General features: G+C 34.4%; 1 protein-coding gene across 1 annotated transcript in view; it reads right to left on the bottom strand.

Moving 5' to 3' along the window:
- Positions 1-94: 94 nt before the first annotated feature.
- Positions 95-21674, bottom strand: part of ftz-f1 (ftz transcription factor 1) — a 38857-nt gene continuing 17277 nt past the window's right edge. The window contains exons 3-6 of the mRNA XM_087413918.1: positions 5913-6682; positions 4673-4931; positions 4257-4357; positions 95-4167 (exon numbers count right to left, since the gene is read on the bottom strand). Coding sequence (XP_087270044.1) covers positions 4021-4167; positions 4257-4357; positions 4673-4931; positions 5913-6682 — 1277 coding nt within the window. The 3' untranslated portion in view covers positions 95-4020. The remainder of the gene's footprint in view (positions 4168-4256; positions 4358-4672; positions 4932-5912; positions 6683-21674) is intronic.

Below are 21674 nucleotides of genomic sequence, written 5' to 3'. Positions count from 1 at the left end.
TATGTTACAAGTTAACACATTACAAAAATGTACAAAAAATAATTCGATGCAGAGATGCGTAAAGATGTGTTTTAACATAAGTCAAAAATTAGAATTGATTGCCATAATTGCAATATTTTTATTAGTCACTGTGCAACATTCTTAATTTTGTATTTATACAAAGCAAACATATTATAATATATATACATATTATATATATATACATATATCTATGTACATATATATATGTATATATATTATTTGATAATACATGAATAAGATTCGAGTTACAAATTATGATACTATTTTTCTTTTTTCGAGCGCATAAAAATTTTGAAATTTTGTAAAATTGTAGATCCTAATATAAGAGAACAAATAATCGCAAGAAATATTATTTTCAAATTTCACAAAATAGTATACTGATTGATCTTATATTATTTATGACTCTCCTCCGAATATATTCCGTAACTTGATATCAATCCTAAAGTTCCAAAATAAGGGAAGTAATATCACTACGGGTTTCAATCAATATAATATATAAAAAATAGTACTGTTAGCTCTCTAGGAAGGAACAATTATCTGTTAATAATAAAGATATATTTACAGTCAATTAATTTTTCTACATAATTTACAATTGCCAACTGCTAATGGCAGTGTTAACAACGCATAATAGTTTTTTCTTTTTAAACTTTATTCCAACAATTTATTGGATCAAAGAATCATGTAGATATTAAATTAGATTATTTGCCAATCATAATTGGTAACTGTACATATTTAACATAAAAAATGTACACAACGCTGTAATTGTCGTATTCACTAATTACAATGGTTAATAAACGTGTTGTAACAAATCGAGTCGTTAATCGGGATTGACATATACAGAATGAAGCATTTAGAGCGTGATGTATTAATATTTTAGGAAAGTACCAATTTTAGAAGAAAACGTTTAAGGAATAAAAATTGTGGATTCCGAAGAGAACATATAACGTCTACAATAATCGATTTCATTTTTGCGGAATGGCAATAATCATATTTTTTTCCCATTAATATAATTCTTTTTAACATTTGAGAGTAAGTTTTAGGCGCACTTCTATTGAATTTTCATACTTTTGTATTAATAGAAACGTGCTCGTAAATGCTTCTCTATTTTGTTATTTTATATGTACGTGTATGTCTCACAAGCTTACACGTTTATGTTACTACAAAGTTATACAGCTTTTGGACTAGCGCAAAACTTACATTAATGTTAAAAGGATCGTGAATTTTCCTTAATCTTAATCTAAATTTATTAGGAAAAATAATGATATTTCATTAAGAAGCAAAAAAGAAATATCATCTTTATGATTCACTCTGGCAAATGGCACTCTGATAAAACTATTATCGCCGTTATTATATTTCTTTCAAAATCCTGCAATATTTACAGAAAACGTCTTTTCCTAAAATTAAAGTTTAAAGGAGATTAATATGTCACGCTTTATATGCCTTATTCTATATACAAAGTATATACAGAGATAATTGATTTAGAGCTATCCTTTTTTTCTTTTTTAGAGGAGCTTTTTTCTTTTTAACATATGTTTGTGATTAATACGACTTGTTCCAAAATTATCAGACCGACACGTTCAGCAGGAGGTCTCTGAGAGGAAAGAAGACGATACAATAAATAAACGGTAGCGTGAACTTGTCTTACCCAAACAGCAATGATTTAAAGCGATATTTTTCAGTTGTGAAACAGCAGTAACTAATACACGGTAAATGACAGACAGAATTATGAACTAATTTGCAGAAAATACAATAGTAATAATTAACTAAGATCTAATAACGTGTGGACATACAATAGGTACGATACTTTTTAATAAGTTGTATTACATCGTAATTTCTTAACGTGTAATTATACACACTACACGAATTAAAATATTTATTTATGCATGTTACATTCATTCATTCCATTCAAATTGCTATCTGGGCGTCTATATTCTGAGGTATGTGGTTACTAAAAATGTAAAAATATAAAAACTTAATACAGATAGTAGAAGAGGTAGTCATTCGTGTCGTGAGTTAAATAAAAATAATTTTCTTTCTTTTCAAATAAAAAACATTATTAAAAATGAGAATAATGATAAGTCTAGGCTGCTTTCAATTTCATGTTTAACATAAAAAACCGGACGATTTGAAAATTTGGGAACATTAGCATATTTTATATCGACGTATAAGGTCAAATCTGACATGTGGACACAAATCTTTGCTCACGCGATAAGTACATTCGCGTTATTCTCAAGAAAATATTTAATTTCATTGGTAATAATGATCGTTACTGCGTTCCTCTTGATTTGATTTAACACTCGAGTCTTAATCTAACATGAGACATCAAGTTTTTCGTGCTTATCGACAAGCACTTTACACCTAGTTAATTGTATTGAAAGATCGGTGGAAAAAGTGAAAGTAGTAAAATAGCCTTTTTTGCAGCAGGTACGTGTTCGATACATGAATAAAAACAAGAGGAATCGTAACGGATAATATTACCAATTTACCAATGCAAGAAAAGATTTCTGTCTCTGTTGTCACGTTTAACTTTGCATCTGACACAATATGTAATTTCCAATGGCTTCAAATACCATAGGCGTCAAAAAGACAACCTTCACAGCACTGAAGAATTTCTTTGACTATTGGCTAAACAATAATAATAATAGTAATAATTAATAAAATTAATAATAATCTATTAGTGAAAAAAATTACTACTTTCGATCACTATCTTAACACTTACTAAATATTCTTTTCTATTTAACAACTGCGATACGTTTAATATTATCTTATGCATTTAGAATTAATCGCTAGACAATATAGGACCACATAAACCTTGCTCCAATGATTCTTTTATTTCTTAAACAGAATCTTTATTATGATACAACATACAATAGTAAAATATCGCAATTTGTAGTTATTCCTTTCCGCCACCTATTTGAGAAGTAATAAAGAAAAATACATGAATAAGATCCTAAAATTAGTGAAGACATTAAGTAGCTAATGATTTTCCTCAAGTAAGCAACAGAAATATATTTATTCATTTCATTATTCAACTATACACAAAATATTGTAATTACATATTTAACATGATCTGTACTTTACAACATAATTGGAATGTTAACTAGTATTTACAATACAGTAGCCCCGCTGAGTGCAAGTGTGACAAAAATGCATATTTTTTTCTTTATAGGAAATTCTAAGGATGCCCAGGTGGCCGTGCGACAAACATATATGTATATCACATGCAAGTTCATTGTCATTCAAGTATGCCCATTGAATCCCTTGCAGAAGCACGATTGATCTGGAGAGAGAATTTGATTCTCTTTTAGCAGTACGATATATTTCATTCGAGTGAGAGCAAGGCTTCAGTGTGGTATGCTTAAAAATAAATTCGCCTCTAAGTATTAGAAAAATAGCTTTACTTATTTAGACAAAAGTTGCCTGCCCTTCGACCAATATTTTTTGTTAACCACCCTTTGTACTGTTTTCAAGGCATCTTGCTTACTGTTTCCCTGCGCTTATACCCATTAATTAGGGGTAATTTTCCCCACGGATACATCTCTAAAACTTCAACATCAAATATAGAAAATATATGTCATTGTGTTTATATATTTAGATACACTTTATAATACATATATTCTATGTTTGTGTGAGTGTGTATGTGTGTATGCGCGCGCGTACGCGCGTGTGTATATGTGTGTGTAAAATAATGTACGTCTATACTTGATTTGTATGCACAGGTATTTCATGAACCAGGGCCCCTTTACTTGGTCCGATACCTTAGCAGCATTTAGCTCTTAATAGGTACTTTGAGGTCCACTCTGTCTCACGATTAGGGGCATTAACAGGACTTTCGAGATACACATATACATACATACATATATACATACATACACGCACATATGTATATATATATATATATATATATATATATATACACATATGATGTATTATGTATGTATATATTAACGGGCTTTTTTCTTATTCGATGGCAAAGATTACCAAGTAAAACTGATCGTTTCATTTCCTCTTGGCGTGAAGCATCTCCATGAGAAGCGTTTGCGTTGGTGCACCTCCATTACAATGTTTCTGATAAAGATGCTCTTCTCCCTTGGTTGCCACTTCGTGAATGTCCGGTAATACTGCTAACAGCTTATTAAATTTATCCTAAACAAATTGAAAATGAGGACAATTAAATATCTGGTTAACTTATTTTAGGTGAAGTATATGAGAAAGCGTTTGATGATAAAACGCACCAGTACGGATGGGTGATGGCTTAGCGTGTATTCCATAAGCGCCTGTTGAACCTGCTCATGACCTTCTTGCACATGTTTCTTATTCACTAGTCCACGGACATCTGCAGTACATAAAATAATATATTAAATATATACACTTTAAAACATATGTGTAAAGTTTAATTTGAGTATTACAAGATATCGGAATGAGGTTTATTTGAAAGTGGAACAAAGGATAAAAAAGCAAGTTATATTGCGTCGTGTGATAAATGTCACGTTTTGTATCGTTCATGCAAAACGATCCTTACATTTTTAAAAAGCTACATAAAATGTGACGCATGATCAAATGAATCTTACAACTTAATTGTTATTAACTTAGTTGTCTCTCAAAATTCATCATTAACGAGACGAATATAGATGGATCTAATTTTACTTACCGTGATTCAGCAGCATTAGGAATTTCATGCATATATATTCGGGAACGTCGAATTTTAGTTCTTGAAGTGTCTTGGATAGTTCCCTGAAGGTTTCGGCCAAGGAAGGAACTCCGAGTAGGCCGAGACAGAGAAGATCAAACTTTTGGCCATTGTGAAGTGTCGTCTCGTCGGGTAGATTATTGTGTAACCTGTGATGAAGGTGATCTAGCACCAACATATCCGACCAAGAGTGTTGTAGCAACTTCATTTGATCGTCAACCTAGTAAATAATTGCCATGCAAATGTTAAATATAATAAATAAATACACAAAGAAATATAAATGTAATTATATATTCTATTTAGCATCTTAATCCCATTTTACAAAAAATCATATGATATAACGATAAAATGTTTCTAGAGAGAATTAAATATAAAAATACATGCGATAAATATATTTCTAAAAAGAGAAAGGCAAATTTATAAATTAAATTAAAATTGTAATCGGAATTTATAAATAAATATTAATTATAACTCAAAAGTATTCGTTTTATTAAATCGAAAAAATGTTTTTTATAATAAAAAAATATTTAAAAAATACGGTTTGGTACATGTAACGATTTATATTTATATTATAACATTAGAAAAAAGGATATAAAAAAAATCTTCTTTAGAAGAGTGACATGATTTTAACAAAGTTATAATGAAGATCAGGCAGTAATGTACCATATTGTCGACGAAAAGTTTCAACAAAATGGCCTCGATCTGCTTTGCATTGTCGTTAACAAATCCGCCGTGTTGAAGCAAAAATAAAAAGTTATTACAAAACGACCGGTTAAAGTATGCAATTTATAATTAACGCGGTCCTGCTTTGGGGCAACCGCCATAACCCAGAAACGTATCTTGTTATGACCTAGATATGAGGCGATGCTTGAAATCATTCAGTGATTGTGCAATGCTGCTGGTTACCTCACATCCCCGCTCATAGCACCGAGCAGGCCAGGCAACGAGTTATTTATCGGTAAGAACGAACTTTTCTTGTCGAGGAGATTCTCGACAAAATTGTTTTGATTATTTCTAATATGCGCATATGTTATTATATGTTGATTCAGTTTCTCTTGTTCAGTTTCAGATCAAATTAAAATATTGGAAAATAGACAACAATTTCAAATTCACGATAACGGAAAAAAAGAAAAAAAGAAGGAGAGTAGGGAAGCTGCTCGATGCATCGTTCTACAAAAGGTCAGATATTCGAGATACTCACCTTGAGATCTTTGAAGAACGTCGAATTTCTAGCCCAGTCTACCTGCGAAAACAAATTTTGATCGAGCACTTTGCACATTAATTCAAACAAGTCCACTTCACACTGATTATACGTTTGGCTTTGCAACAGTCCGAAGAGAGACGTTTGCCACTCGCGGTCGTCGATCGACGACAGAAACTCCCTTATCATCGGACTAAGTGTCTTAAGAGCTACTACGGGATTGGACGAGTAGCTCGGCATCCCACCGCCGTGTGGCTGCACGGATTGCTCGCCGAAGTTAAAGACCTTCGTGCCAGGGGTAGTTGAGTTGGCGGCCCAAAGTCTGCTGTCCAGACCAGGGTTGAGATTATGCAAGTGATTGCCACCGCCCCCGCCTCCGCCTCCACCGCCGCCGCCACCGCCACCACCGCCACCAGCACCACTGGTACCGATGTTGGGTTGGCTGGATGGCGCGATCAGCTGGTGCTGGCCAGCCCCGCTGCCACTGCCACCGGCTTGCGTCGTGACCAGGCCCGCGGCCACGGTCGCGGGGGACGGGCTCGAGTCCGGTGACGAGGTCAGACTCGAGACCTGAGGTATTTGGATCTCCTGTTTGATGTGCATCAAGGGCGCGACCGCGGTCGAGTAGCTGTTCGGGTCGCCGAGACTGCCGCGTATCGTCTGGATCGCCAGTTGCCGTTGACGTATAAGTTGCAGTTTCCGCGCCCTGTCCCTCTTGTACATGGGCCCGAATTTGTTTCTACCGCCTCGCATTCTGTCCGCCCGCACAGCTGGAACAGGAAGAATTGTTCATTCGGTACGGTGTGTATGTATTACGTTTAGCGAGTGTTCCTCGCGTTTATTCTTTCTTAAATTTTTAATTAACATTTAAGAGTCACGGCCTACTTTATTTATCCTTGAATAATTTCTTCGCCGATTTTATACACTGTTCGATACCATTTGAAGGCTGAATCGCGCCTGATTTCCTAGGGAATGTAGGATGGAACATATTCAGGCGTCAAAAAGCGTGGAAAAATCGATTTCTCAGGCAATACTATGAGATTCTCAGTAAAAATTTAATTGTATTATATATATTTTATCTTTTGCGTTATAAATTTATTTAAAAAAAAATCTTTTTCTTCGGTGAAGGTTTAAATTAAATTTTATTTCAAAGTTTGAATAAATATACGGAAGACAATTTTATGTACACAAGTTTTAAGAATACGCAGAATGTGGCATCGAAGAGTTACACGATGGAAAATGATGAGGAATTTTTCTAACGCGGAGTAATCAGTTTTTAATTTTGAATGCGTAGAGCGGTGTGAAAATAGCGGATCGCATTGTTCGCCGATTCGATTCCCAAGAAAAATCTCTCTCGCGCGCGCAATCGAACAAAGCAACCTTGGAGAAGCGCGGTCTTCCGAGTCAGACGAAAGCGGAAGTCACGGCTAATCGCCAGATAAGTAGGACAAAAGCGTGAGAGTGCACCGCCTGCTATTTCTGTGCATATACGCGGCAATCAACGCGTGCGTTGTGCAAATCACCGTGTTCGGCATATTCCGCGCGTTTCCACTGTACTTCTACGAGTGCAGTACGCTATCGCAAATAAACGCGTTTAGTAGCACTAGAGACCCTCTAATCAGAAAGATTCTTCTTTTGAGAGATCGGATATTTTCTAGTAATTCGCATTAGTTAGAATATGATATATATTGGGCCATCTAAAAAGTATCCGCGGTTTTTTGTCACACTAGATGTGTTGACCATCAACATCATCTAGTGACAAAAACCGCGGATACTTTTTAGATGACCCAATATTTTTCCTTTCTCGGTGCGAAGCCACTCAGTGCGAAATAATACATATCTTTTCTCACTCGCAAAATTTTGAGAATAGATGATACTCTCTTATGACCAATCTTTGATTAGAAGGTCTCTTATTGCACACAAAACGTGCTTGGCACGCGGCAAGACGCGGTAGAGATTCTTAAGTAAGAGATTGGACACCGTTTAAACAATTGTTGATTGGTTTTCAAGGATCCTCAAAGGAGATTAACACTATATGTCGATCCGCCATATTATTCAGAATCTGCTTAAGACGAGATAAGAATGAGATAGATGTATGATCTGTCTTATTCCATCTTAAAGATTTTTAGATAGCGGTTATCACCAATCAATTTATCGCTTTTCTAAGAGCGAGAGAATGATTGATTATCGTGCATCTTTTCAAGCATTGCTGCATTCTGTATAGGGCCGTACGCGTACCGACTTCTTCAAACTAGCCGCTGATAACGAGCCATCTGCCACGTGAGATTGATATAGTCGTAGAGTTGTTTCGAAAACTTTTGCATACGAACGTAGCGTTGAGAATATACACGGAGTTTAACACGTGATGCATATTTGAATTTTATGAATTTCCAGCCACACTCAATTTTTTTAACAAAATATACCAAAATGTCAGTTTCTCTTGAACTACAAGCCACTGAGAAAATGGAAATTTTTGACAAAGTACGATTATTCATCGTTTAAATTCAAGATTTTATCGTGATAAAATTTTGAAGGTATAAGATTGTAATTAGAAACTTACATAAGATGTCGGAAAAAGGTAATTAAAAAACATTTTTAACAAAATTTATGAGATTAATTTCAAAGTATACCCGATTGCGCTACTTTCATGAAGCGGAACAGATCGGAAATTATATTCTTATCTTAAATACACTTTTAAAATCAATTAGAGTAAAAGCAGATAATGTGAAATAGGGCTACTAATATCGAATAGGAACTTATTTTTGAAACGTGACCTGTATTTCATATTATATTCCATTTTATAGACTCCTTCATTTTCATACTTTTTGCTTTTTTATTAATATACAGAAAGTTGAACTTAAATTCTGAAAACATTTATTGGACATTATAGCTAATATATTGCTTAAGAGTTGCACGAAGAGTACACGAAGAGAATTTTCTTTTAAAATTTTCCCTTAAGATATAGTAGTTCTGATACAATACAATATTTTAAAGATTTTTATCACTTCAGTAAAATTAAGCAAACTTATTTTATATTTTATTGTAGTTTTATTAATGAATGAGAGATTTATATTAAAATTCTTTGAAATACAATGTTATCCCACGACTATCATATTTTCAGGATAAACTCTAAGAAAAAATTCTCTCCATATATTTGTGCATAAAATAAAAGTCTTATTAATATACATTTATATTGGATAATGTTAATTTAAAAACATGATATTCTATATTATCTGCTTTTATTCTTATACAATTGCATATAATCGTTATATTCTTCGAATCTTTAAAGAAACATACAATTTAACCATATCGTATCATAGCGTCATCATTATCATATTTAAATGGTTCAATGCTACGACTCGATTTGAATCGTACATGTTTGACGAAGAATGAATCTTCGTATGCAACTCCGGACAATAGCTAATCAGCTGGAAATGACGTATGTGCGATTTAAATACAACATACACCCAATCGACCTATAATCACTAACGGTGCAAAGAAAATAGGCGTTAAAATAATCGCTCGCGTAATCCGTAATTGTCGATTAGCGCGCAGAGAGCTCTCTTGCAAACACATTTTTTTTACGCTTTTTATTCGCGTCAAACGACTCACCGCGCAATCGGTACTTCCTGTAAAGAAACATGACCCGGAAAGCATTTGCAATTGCTTCGCTCGCGAAGCGATTAGTTAAAGATTTTCGCACGAACTTGCATTTGCGCGATCGTTACCAAAAGACGCGATAATACTTTTTTTTTTGTTTTATCTTAAGCATATAAAAAATATAGCAAACTTGAATACAAATGTATTCTTTTCCGGATTTTTCCAAACGTAATTTAACAATAATTTTTTATCTCCTAGGCCTCCTGATTGCATCAACGTTATTTTGACTTTAAGCAAGATTTAAAGATTCTTTCTATCCCTGTTTCTCTTCAGACTTTAAAACGAGACAGAGAGAATTACAAGTCTCGCTCAAAATGATGTTGATGCAATCAGGTCTTAATTAGATTCATCATAGTGAGAATATATTAAAGAATTACATAAATTTTTCTAAATTTATTGATATCTCAATAATTTGTTATGTAGATATTAATATTGCATTTGTTTTTTTTTTATTGTGATTAATATATATATATATATATATATATATATATATAAAGTGTAAAAATTAAAAGGCGCCTTTAATTTTTTTAGAAAACTTTTTTAATACCTCACAGAATTTTCATTAAATTTTATTTTCGTTGATCTCTTTAAATTAAAATAAAATTCAATTATAATTAAAATATTGTATGTATACGTATTATATTAATTTTGTAATATTTTAATAAATAAATAACGGCATTGTGTTTTATTACGTCAAAATTATTTGGAGATACGAAATGTTACGCATGGAATTATAATATATTAGGTGTTGGAATTAATTCGTAGCGTTTTACAAGTGATGGGAAGTACTTTCATTAATGTATTTTTTAATGCTCATGTGAAATAAATAACATTCTTTCATTAAAAAACGCTACGAATTAATTCCAACACCTAATAACTCCGTTTATTTAATAATGACATTAAACAAAATAATTAATTTTGTTTGAAAAATAAATTTATATTAGTAATCTTTTTAAGGTTGTTTTTAACTATCGTTCACTCTATCGTTGCTGAAAATGGACTTTTCAAAAATTGTGTCCGAAATTGTTTTATGGAAAACCTAGGAAACTGGCATCACTGAAAAAATTATTATACCGATAGAGATGTATATACAATGTTAAATATCTTTTTTTAGATACCTTTTTTTATAGTTACAGAAATATCTCACACTTATTTTACGAGAGTATTAGTACGTCACTGCGTGTGATAATATAAAATTTGAAGTATACACTGCGTGACTTTTGACTTCCTTGAAATTATTTGTATGTTAATGACAGCCCCGAATTATGTAAACGTCTCTTGTTTTCAAAGTTATCATCTAATTTAGTATCCTTTTGTAATTAAAGGATTGATATGGAGAAAAGAAGAAAGAGAGATGAATCTAAAGATACCCCATGATTTGATCTCGATATTAAACCCTTTCCAGATTAAATCGCTCCCGACGATACAGATCTGATAAATTATCAAACCATCTCGCTACCTAAGAAGCTTTCTCGTGATCACGAGCTCGTTCACACTCATCTTTTTTACCACTTCATAGCACCATAAGATCAAGTAATTACGAGATTCTAGAGTTTTAAATGTACCAGAGCAGCGCAATCTTTATCTAAGCTGAATACTTTCCTGTTGACTATTTTGACCACTGTTTTTGACCTAATAGTCTAGCATCCAATAAGTTACATATAACAAATGATAAATACGCTTAGTAAATAAGCCAATAAATAAATCTTTAACATATGATCATTAGATCAAATATGCCGAATCTTTTCGCTACTCTGATACATCGAAAGCTCTACAGAAGAGGAGACTAAGAGACAACAAGATCCCTGACGCCACCCTCGTGAGTCAAAGGGATTTCAGTTCGCGGGCGGGAATCTCGTCGCCTCTGAACTCTCTCGCGGGGTAACCGAGAACAACCGAGAGGGCCCGGCCGCTTGGCGAAAACGGCGGCGTTGCCTATTTTCGTACTGCTCGCCACCGGCCGCATGAACGAGCGCGAGTGTGAGCGAACGAAACGTACGAAACGTACGAACCAGCGAGCGAACAAGCGCGCTCGGCGCTAGTTGAAAGTGAAAGGAGGTTGAATCGGCTCTTGCCCGTCCACTTCAGCCTGTGCCGCCCTGCACGCCGACGTAGCCCTCCCCCTCCGTCTCCTGCCTCTCCCCGACCTCACGGCTCACGGTATACTACCGTCGGTACCGTCGCCCGTCGCTCCTCCGTCCGCTCCACATTACCGCCTCCGCGCGCCAACCCTGTGTGTACTACCTTCTCTCGCTCTCACGACTCTCTCGCGCTCTTCTCCTTCTCTCGCGCCGTCGACCCTCTCTCCTCTCCTCTCCTCTCCTCTCCTCTCCTCTCCTCTCCTCTCCTCTCCTCTCCTCTCCTCTCCTCTCCTCTCCTCTCCTCTCCTCTCCTCTCCTCTCCTCTCCTCTCCTCTCCTCTCCTCTCCTCTCCTCTCCTCCCCCGTTCCTCGCGTTCGAAGTCGGCTCCGCGATACTATCGATACTGCGTGGAGTCAAGCGCGCAACGCAGCCATACCATCATCCTGCGGCCCCGCGATTTCGTTTCGGCCGGCCGGGCGAAGGCGCGCCACTCGCGCGCTCCCTCAGCGTATGTATGCGTGTATCCATGTACATGTATGTACGTATGTACATGTATGTACGCGTAGACTGCGTGTTCTATGTATGTTTTTGCGGCTCTCCCTATTTCTCTTTCTCTCTTACTGCGTTTCGTGACACGGACCCCCCGGTCCTTCGTGACGCGACCGCAGCGATGGCGGATCTATGCTTAAGACTCTCAAAGACTAGACCTCTTTCATCGAATGAGATTAGAACTAATGTTTCCTTACAGATTTGTAAACTGCTTGTTCTCTATAACGATTAATTATATTTTAAATTTTTACACTGTAAATACAGTCGACCTTAGATATAAGTGATTTGCATAAAAATTAGAGAGAGAAATAGTAATAATATAGACTACTAATAATATAGATCTGCTATAATGTTCCAATTAAAATTTTGTTATAATTAACAAACTTTTAAAAAGAGTTTTTATTTGTTTTTAAATAAATATTGAAATTGTAAAACAATTGCCTGCGAAGTGAGAAAAGAAGTGCTCGTAGTAAATATTCACGAGGATGGAATCAACGTAAGAGTATTGCTAGAAAAACATATTCATGAAAGGAAATTTCTGAATATTCCAGTACATTCAATTTTTTTATGAATTTAAATTTTTTTTATATATATATATATATATGGTTTACGGGAAATCCTAACAAACCTGAAGAAACTAGGTTTAGCAAAAATATAGGGCGAGTCCATCATCATATTCAAAGTAATTACATCATAATTTCTCTTTTCATATTTAAACAATTTTTCCCATTTTGCGAACTGTTTTAATTTCAAGTATGTTTTACATTAAACTTAGATCAATAAATTATATTATTGTTTGCGATATCATTAACTTGAATATAGTTAAAAAATAAAGCTTTACAAAAAACAAAATAGATTATTTATAATTTATATATATATAAAATAATGTTTAAAAACGTACTTTAATATAACATGAATTTATATACATTACATTTATAGAATTATTTATAAATTATTGCAACAAATCTTTATTAAGGCTCTAGGTATGACATATTTTATCTAATCTTATTTAGAAGAAAATTACTAACATTTCTTTGCATTCTTAGCGAATTCTCTTAATTATTGCTTCATTCATTAATTTCGCAAAGCTAAAATAGTACAACACAGAGATTAAGTAGCTCATGTTGGCCAAATTAAGCAACTTATAATTAATAAAACAAACTATTACAATGTTATTGTCATTAACAAATCATAACAATGAAACAAAATTATCGAAATTGCAATCGTTACAATATTAACATTAGCGATTGTTATATTAGTATTACAATGTTCCTCCATACTGTTTATGCTCGAATGTTTACACACTTTCGAAATAACCCAATTCGCAGATCGTATTGGCAAAGCAATGTGCCTCGCACGCGTGGCTTAGCACGCGGATCACGCTAGCGCACGTGCGTGCAACGTTGTCTTGTTTCCCTTTCAACCTTCTGAAATGTTCTCACTTTCAGACACGACAGCCATGATAACCATTGTGTCTCAAAAGAAATATTGCATTTGCACTTTGCCTCATCTTGGACCAAAAATAAAGTGCTACAAATCACAATTATCTCGTAAAATTGTACTTGACAATTTACATATGTTTTTAGAGATTTCGTTTTATCACTTCTATTATTTTAGATTAGTAAGATCGTAGAATCGTAGAGTACTTATAAATTATTAATAACGAAGGAATTTTAATGTTCACAGAAATTCGAACACTTCCCACATATAATAATAATCCAAAACAGCAATCAGTTACAGAACAAATCGCTATAGTAGAAAGTATCAAAAATATATTGCATCAATTGAATAAGTGCACTTCGTTGCACCAGAGATATGCAAACTAGTAAGCATTATGCGGGTGTAAAACGAAAAAGAGAGATAAACAAACCAGACAAATACATTTTAAAAGTATAATCTCCTTTAACGAATACATTCCAGGAAATTTTCTTCGTACAATCACAAACAAAATAAATGAAATTTTAATTATTCCAATTAGCATTTTCCTATTATTTTATGCAAGAATTTTAATTTTCAACATAAATATGGTAGAGAGCGCCAAGAATCGGTCAAACTTAGAACTGTTTCGAATAATATAATATTCTTGGTTTATAAATTAATAATTAATAATTTATCTCAGATGTGACTGTGCGCTGAAACGTTGGGACATTTAAACACAATCAATCTGAGCTGCTAATAATTTTAATTTTAATTTTAATTCTACGTCTTTCTTAAAGCTACGCCACTGCTCGAAGGGTTAAAAGTGCGACACAGTGTACAGGAATCAACGGTGATTCCCGGTGGCCACCGAGTGGGTGGTAACGATTCGCGTGGGCGGCGGACCTTAACGTACAGATGTGCGGTGCGATTCGATCGGTCGCGATCGCGGCGAATATACATGGCCAAACCGTGACACTGATGGAATTTACATTCCAACTGCCGTTCACGGGGAGGCGAACGAGAATTGCTATCGCGACCAATGCCGCGTTTCTCCGCATCGCATTCGGGCATCACGAATCCGGAAGTTTCGCACGATTGTGCGTGACTTGTCGTCTCTATTTCGTCCTTTTCTTTTTGCGTGCCGAATTTATTGTGCCTGATAAATTTCCGCAATAGCTGCGAGGCGAGAAGAAAATCGTCCGTCCCAAAATTTGTGCCTTGATTTATCCTACAACTTGTGACCTTAGAACACGCATACCTTCTCTATAAATCGTATAACATCAAATGATTAGTTTGTTCGACAAAAGGGTTTATGAGATTATATATAAAATGTGTGCGATAAGTAAAATTCCATAAATTTTATAAGGATTGTGTAGATTTTTATTTACCGCATAAATGCAGGGATAATTAACGTAAATAATAATCAAATGATCACGCCCATTATATCTATATATACACTCGATAGAAGTATTTTATATTTAAACATAAGTAATTGTAATTGAGTGTAATTAATAAAATTACAGTCAAATTTTTTAAAATTTCTTTAACATCTTTAAGGAAAAGTCTCTGTAAAAGTACTTTGAAGATCTTGATTATCCATATATCTACTAAGAAAAATATACTAAATTTTAATAATTTATTTAAATAATACCGACTAAACATCTACAGTAAATAGATATTTACTCAATAAAAGATCTTGCAATAAATAGATATTTATTAAATAAAAAGAAATGATAAACGAAATGATATAGTTAAATTAATGGTTCTTGTATCAAATAAATATATTTGTATATTTAATAAATATTTAATTGACACTATTCAAACGAATAATTTATTAAAATAAATATATTTTATTTCGGTGTACTTAATTATCGTAAACTTGCTATATTTCACCTTGTAGAATTATTCAAAGTTTACGTGCATGTTTACCTAGATCGAACACTAATTGAATACTACAATACTTACATGCATTACGAATGTTTAACATTTAGGAAGATTCAACAAAAAAACTATGTAATGTGCAATATATAGTCTCTACGTAATTATATTAAAATTATCAATGGATTATCATTTATATTAATTTTTTTTTACAAATAAGTTCGACAATGTAAAAATGTCTGAGTTTAATGATGGATTTAAAATTGAGATATAACAAATACGACAAAAAAAAGAATTAGCTTAAGTCGCTAATCACGCAGTGATTAGTTAATAAATATACGCAAAGAAGACGCATTTCTATTGATTCTCGATCAGAGAAACGGCGCACGCGATTCTCGCAGTCCGTTTATTACGCAACTTCACAGCGCACGCCTACCGGAAGTTTCATTTTCGCAGAATTACTGGCCAGCTAGTCGAATCTCCTCTCTTGTTTTTGCTTAAAAAATTCACGAATTTGGATTCTATAAAAAAAATCTAAATGATTTATTAATTATCTCTAGCAGAAATTGCGAACTTTATTCATAAAAAGAGAAAAATAAAAATGATATCATATAAGCTACAGAAAGAGACAAAGAGCAATAAACAAATCACTTTATTCTTATTAGTGTAAAAAAAAATAACGCAAAAAATATTTAAAATTGATTGAAGTAGTAACATTAAGTAACAAACAAAATTATATTTTTGTATAGAAGCAGAATTTAATCGAAATTAAGAATAGTAATTCCTCGGCTATGATTCTCGATCTTGATTTTCTGAAAGATGGCGGATAATCGAACCCACGTATCTCGACGGTAGGATAGATTTTTAAACTGGAGCGCAATAATGCTTAGTAAAACAATATCTTGTTATGGGTATACGCTCTATTGGCTTCATCTCTCGCTCTATTTACGTACACATAACAGATAACATCGGCGACAGAGTATCGCGGACCTATTTATGTCGTCCATTCAAGTATTCGTAGGTCGTTTGCGTCAAACGCCTTATTCGAGAGTGCGGCCGGTGCGCGATGGCTCGAACCTCCCGAAGAATGCGTTCTATATCCGGTTTGCGTCTAGATTCGCATTAATAAACAGTCTTAGTACGCCGAACCCAGGATGAGAGGGTACAATGCTCGCGTGCGCGCGCGCACATCGAAAAGAAAGGGAAACCCACTCGGCGAATCTGGTCCACGGGTCCGGCGTGTGACGTCAGATTCTCCCCATAAAAATTAACGAGATACCACGTGACTGCGCTCGCCCACGGTCGGGCCAATCGCGGGGCTCGGGATCCCTCCGAGTGACACGGCGACATACTCGGTTACGACGCGACGCGACATTAAGCCTGTTCTTTTTAGCTGAACTTGCACGGTTCATCCTTTCTGTTTTTTTTTTCTCTAACATGGAAAGAAAAGGAGGGAAGAGATGAATTGTGCAAGAAGTTTAGCTAAAAAGATCTATCAGCGAAGTCATCCTATGCGAGTGTTGCGAAAAACATGAAAAAAAAAAAAAAATACAAGAATCGTACTCAGGAAAAGATTCGTCGGAAATACTTTGCTCGTCATACGGACAAAGAAAGCAGCCGCTTGCATTGGGCGAGTGAGTAAATACGTTTACCGATATTTTGGGATCTAAAAAGTTCTTTTATATCGTTATCGAGAGTAATCAATAAATCAATAGCGCAAAAGAATCCTTATACGTCAGAGCATGTTTGTATACTAATTTTATGACTGAAAAACATGAGAGGATATCGAAATTGTGAAAATTGAGATGATCCAATATTGAAAAAAGAAATTGTTCGTTTGACTAAATTGATGTAGGTCATCTTTATTTATTGCGTTGGAGAATGTATGGGTGGTGTTAATGTATGCATTTAAATTCAATACAATATGTTTGACTGAAATACGTATATACATTCTTTAATGAAAGAAATAAAAAAAGACGAACTAAATCAATTTAATTGCTCAACTGAGCAATTTTTTCTCAGTATAATGCGATTTTGATATGGCCTTATTATTATGCTAATAAATAGAATTAGACGTATTAATGCGCATTGGTGTGTAAAGCCATTGTCTATCGATCCACTCTAAATACAAAAGTAAATTGTAAATTTTTTAAAATTATAAAATACGTATTTTACCAAACAGCATAATAAAGTGTATTAAAGATAATATCGACGTTTAATTCGTGTATACCGAAAAACAATTTATTAAATAACATAATATATTATAGGACCATATAAATATATTTCTTTTTGATAACAAACTATAAAAATCAATGCCTTAAACGGTCTAGCTGGATCTTAAATACTTGATTCTATGTGAATTTATATATTACGTATGTAGTCCTTTGAAACGCGCGCCGAAGTGAATAAATTTAAATAAATATTTCTTTATATACATAGTACTAACTAAACGTTTACTTACAATAAATTTATTCAATAAAAAAATTATACTTAAACTATAAAATTAATGGTTCTTGTATAAAAATATACCTATATATATTTACTTTTAACAATTATTAAGTTGGTACTATTCAAACAAATATTAGAATTTATTCAATTTTTCCGTGAATTTATATTAAACAAACATCTTTATATTACTTCATATAACGGCTCTAAGACGAATGCGGATTAATGTAAGTTAATCTAATCCAACGAAATTTGCTAAAAATTTAGATGAAGGAGAGAAGAGAATAAACGAGGTTATTAAACGGAATTTAGATCGTAACATCTATATATTTGTGCAGTATTGTCGCTTAAGAAAGAAATGTAGGTACCGCAAAGTTCAGAGTGTGATGCGGAGGCGTGAAATCGAGTGAACTCGGCGCAGTCGAACAGAAATTCGAAACGCGGCCGCGACGCAAACGCGATAACGCATGCGCGCACCTGTCCCCCGGACATCAGGCATTTCAATTAACGACACGCTTATACGCGACCGGCTATTATCGCGACGAAATAATACTTACGTAATAGGTACGACCGAGGGAGAGACCGGAGACTACTCCGCCCCACTCCACCGTCCACAGTGCGTTCCGCAGAATGCGAATTCGCAGCAGTCGCGCGTGCATGAGCGCCCGCGCAAATCGAGAAAGAAGTAAAAGCTTCGGAGAAAAGAAGACGATGAGACTTCGCTCAACGAGGGGATTACACAATCCCCCGCCTCAACCTAACCTTTCTCTCCCACCAGTTTAGCGCGCGAGCCTGCACTGAGGTAGGAGTCAAACGAGCGGGCGGACTGCGGAGGGACGAATGGATAGATAGACGGACGGACACGAATGGGTACACAAGCACCGTCTTGTCTTGCAACATAATACAATAATTATGAAATTCGTGAGTTTCTAAACGATCGCGCATGCCGTGGACTCCGTGGTTTCCGTTTATCCTGGCGCCGTACCGGTTTCCCAGAAATTATACAGGATACCAGAGACGACGGTCAGTTTTTTTTCGTGTGCAAAATTCGTGCCCTCAAATGTCCAAACGCGAATTTGCGATCTGTCCTACTTTTTTTTTTTTTTTTTTTCTTACGACAATCTAATATTTATGGTACGCGATTAAAGAGACGCACGCGCTCGGCGCGCGCTTCGCGTCCTAGTTTTTTCCCTACCGTCCTAGTCGCACGCGAAAGGATTGCGCCACCTTCATTACTCTCTATGACTCTCGCTGAGAGTCTATGATCGACGTCGTTTGCTGAACTGCGATCCGAATCGCCAAATCAAATTGCGTTCTTGCGTCGTCTATCCCACAATCAATACAATGTCTAATCAAATTGTCTAATTTTATTTTTTGCGCATTTAATCGATCGCCATTTCGTCCACGTGACAGATACAAAAAAATGTAGTAAAAAAAAAAGTACAAAGGTATAATATTAGCTCTTGACATCATTTCGATATTTTCTACAACGTTTTCCACTGATAGCAGTCAAAAGTAAGTTTAATAATAAGATGAAGGCGAAGAATATGATCGAGCCGGAATAGACATAAAAAGTTTCTCTATTCAATGTTTGACATTCAATGAATTAATCTTTCGATTATTGTCAACACGCTTTGTCTGTACATGACAAATTGAAAACTGTAATTATAAAGACAATGTGCAGTAGCGACATATTTCAAAAATTTCTTCTTATTGATAGATGAGACTAAAAATAAGATATTAAAAGAGAAGTAATTTAATTTAAAAACATTTTATCCTCATACGGAATGCATTTCAAAATTTTCTTTTCTTACAGTTTAGATTTTCGGTCGTGTGTAATTCAAGCATTACGAACGACAATTAAAGGTAAGGGTGCAATGTACGAGAACCGAAGATGCTCAATCATTCAGGTGAAAAGCACAAAAGTGACTAGGTATATGTATTTCCGTAGAAGAAGCTGGATCTTCTGACCAGAGGAGTTCAAGCTTACGTTCGACAAATTGGAAAAGTAACCGATCGCGGAATACTCGTTGTCGTACAATCACGTCGTTGTTGAGACGACCTTGAACATGAATGGTTGTACGGCCTTGAACACAGAAATGTAGAAGATACTCGCAGTTCGGTGATGAAAAAGAACCGTTTTTGTATTCTCCAAACTGGTTTCGATGCACGGCGAGCGAGCGACCGATCGTTCCGTTGCGAGGTGCGAGATCCGCGCGGTTATAAATAAAAGGCCGGTGCACCTATGTGTGGATTCCATCTGATGCGAAATTAGCGGCGACGACAACGACAACGCTTTTCCTTCCACGCGCTCTCGTCACGAATAAGCGCACGCACGAAATGACGAGGCAAGACGCGAGCTCGTTCCTTCAACCCTCCGTACTTATTAACATTCATCAAGACCGGGCCGCTTTCAAAGTGCCTTGTATTCGTGGGACGCGATACCTCCGTGACAAAAAAAATTAACAGAGCGTGCGTAATTTTGTCCAGGCGCTTTAGATCCCCAATTTTATTGGTAGATGAAAAATTCTATAAATAGATAGAATTTTTTAACAGGAATTTTGTCTCTACGTGGGAGAAGAGAAATATGATATGTAAACTAAGAGTTTTGAAACTTTGTGGTTAAAAAGATAATGATTCTTCCAAACCGCCCAAGACGATTTTTCAAAATGCCTGTACAAAAGCGACAAAGTAACAAATTTTTCACTGTTTTGAAATAATTGAAGAAAGGATAGTCTAATAAAAGATGTCCTTGTTCATGAAAACAGGGATTCAATTGTAAAGTTCGAATAATGGATGGCCAGAGATTTATAATCCGGAAACAATATTATTTCACGATAAAGCACAAAAGTGTCAAAGCTTGATACATTTTTACATTTCATATCCGCTCGTTTATCAGGTCAATTTGTAAAAAAAGAAAAAATATTTAGGAATTTTTTTAGATATTCACTACTTCAATACTTCATTTTCTTTAAAAGAACATTCATCATTTCTAATTTTTCTGCACGTCATTGGAGAAAATATATTGTATTTCGGCAGTCTAATAGAAATTATATCGAATTCGAAAGGCTTTCATCCGTAAATATTGATAAGAATGGAGAGCACATGGTGAGTGATTATGAACTTAAATTCTAATAAGAACACTGACAAGAGATAAATAATTTTGTTTGTAGTATGTAAAAGCAAATCCGAATGGAGTTTTCCTTTTTTTCTAGGAATTGAAGCTAATATATAAAAAAAAAATAGTTTGATACATTGTGATACCTTAACACCAAATATCAATTATTATTTATTATTGTAATATTTATTTATTATTTCTGATAAGAATTCACCGATGTTTTACAAAAAAATATTGAGATACCTATACTTTGAAATACCTAGAGTCTCAAGTTATAAGGAATATTTATACACATTTTTGTGACAATCATGTTAGATTTATAAAATAGAGGAAAATAATTTCGTTTCGTTATTTCTATATAGATTAAATTTGAAAATGAATATGTCCTCAACAAAGATATTGCATCAAGATATGATAACATATCTTTAATTGTAAAATATTTTTATATCTTTTATCATGGTTTACATGAAATTATAATACTTTTATAAATTTTTTTCATCGTAATTTAATAACTTTCAACTTACAGACTAAACTTTACATATTGAGAGAAAAATATTAAAATATTGCGAAAAAAATTTTATTTATGATGTTTTCTCCGATATTTATCAATTT

This window comes from Acromyrmex echinatior, chromosome 15, assembly GCF_024713525.1.
Source record: "Acromyrmex echinatior isolate Ae372 chromosome 15, ASM2471352v2, whole genome shotgun sequence".
NCBI lineage: Eukaryota > Metazoa > Arthropoda > Insecta > Hymenoptera > Formicidae > Acromyrmex > Acromyrmex echinatior.
This window is presented reverse-complemented; position numbering and strand designations above follow the sequence as displayed.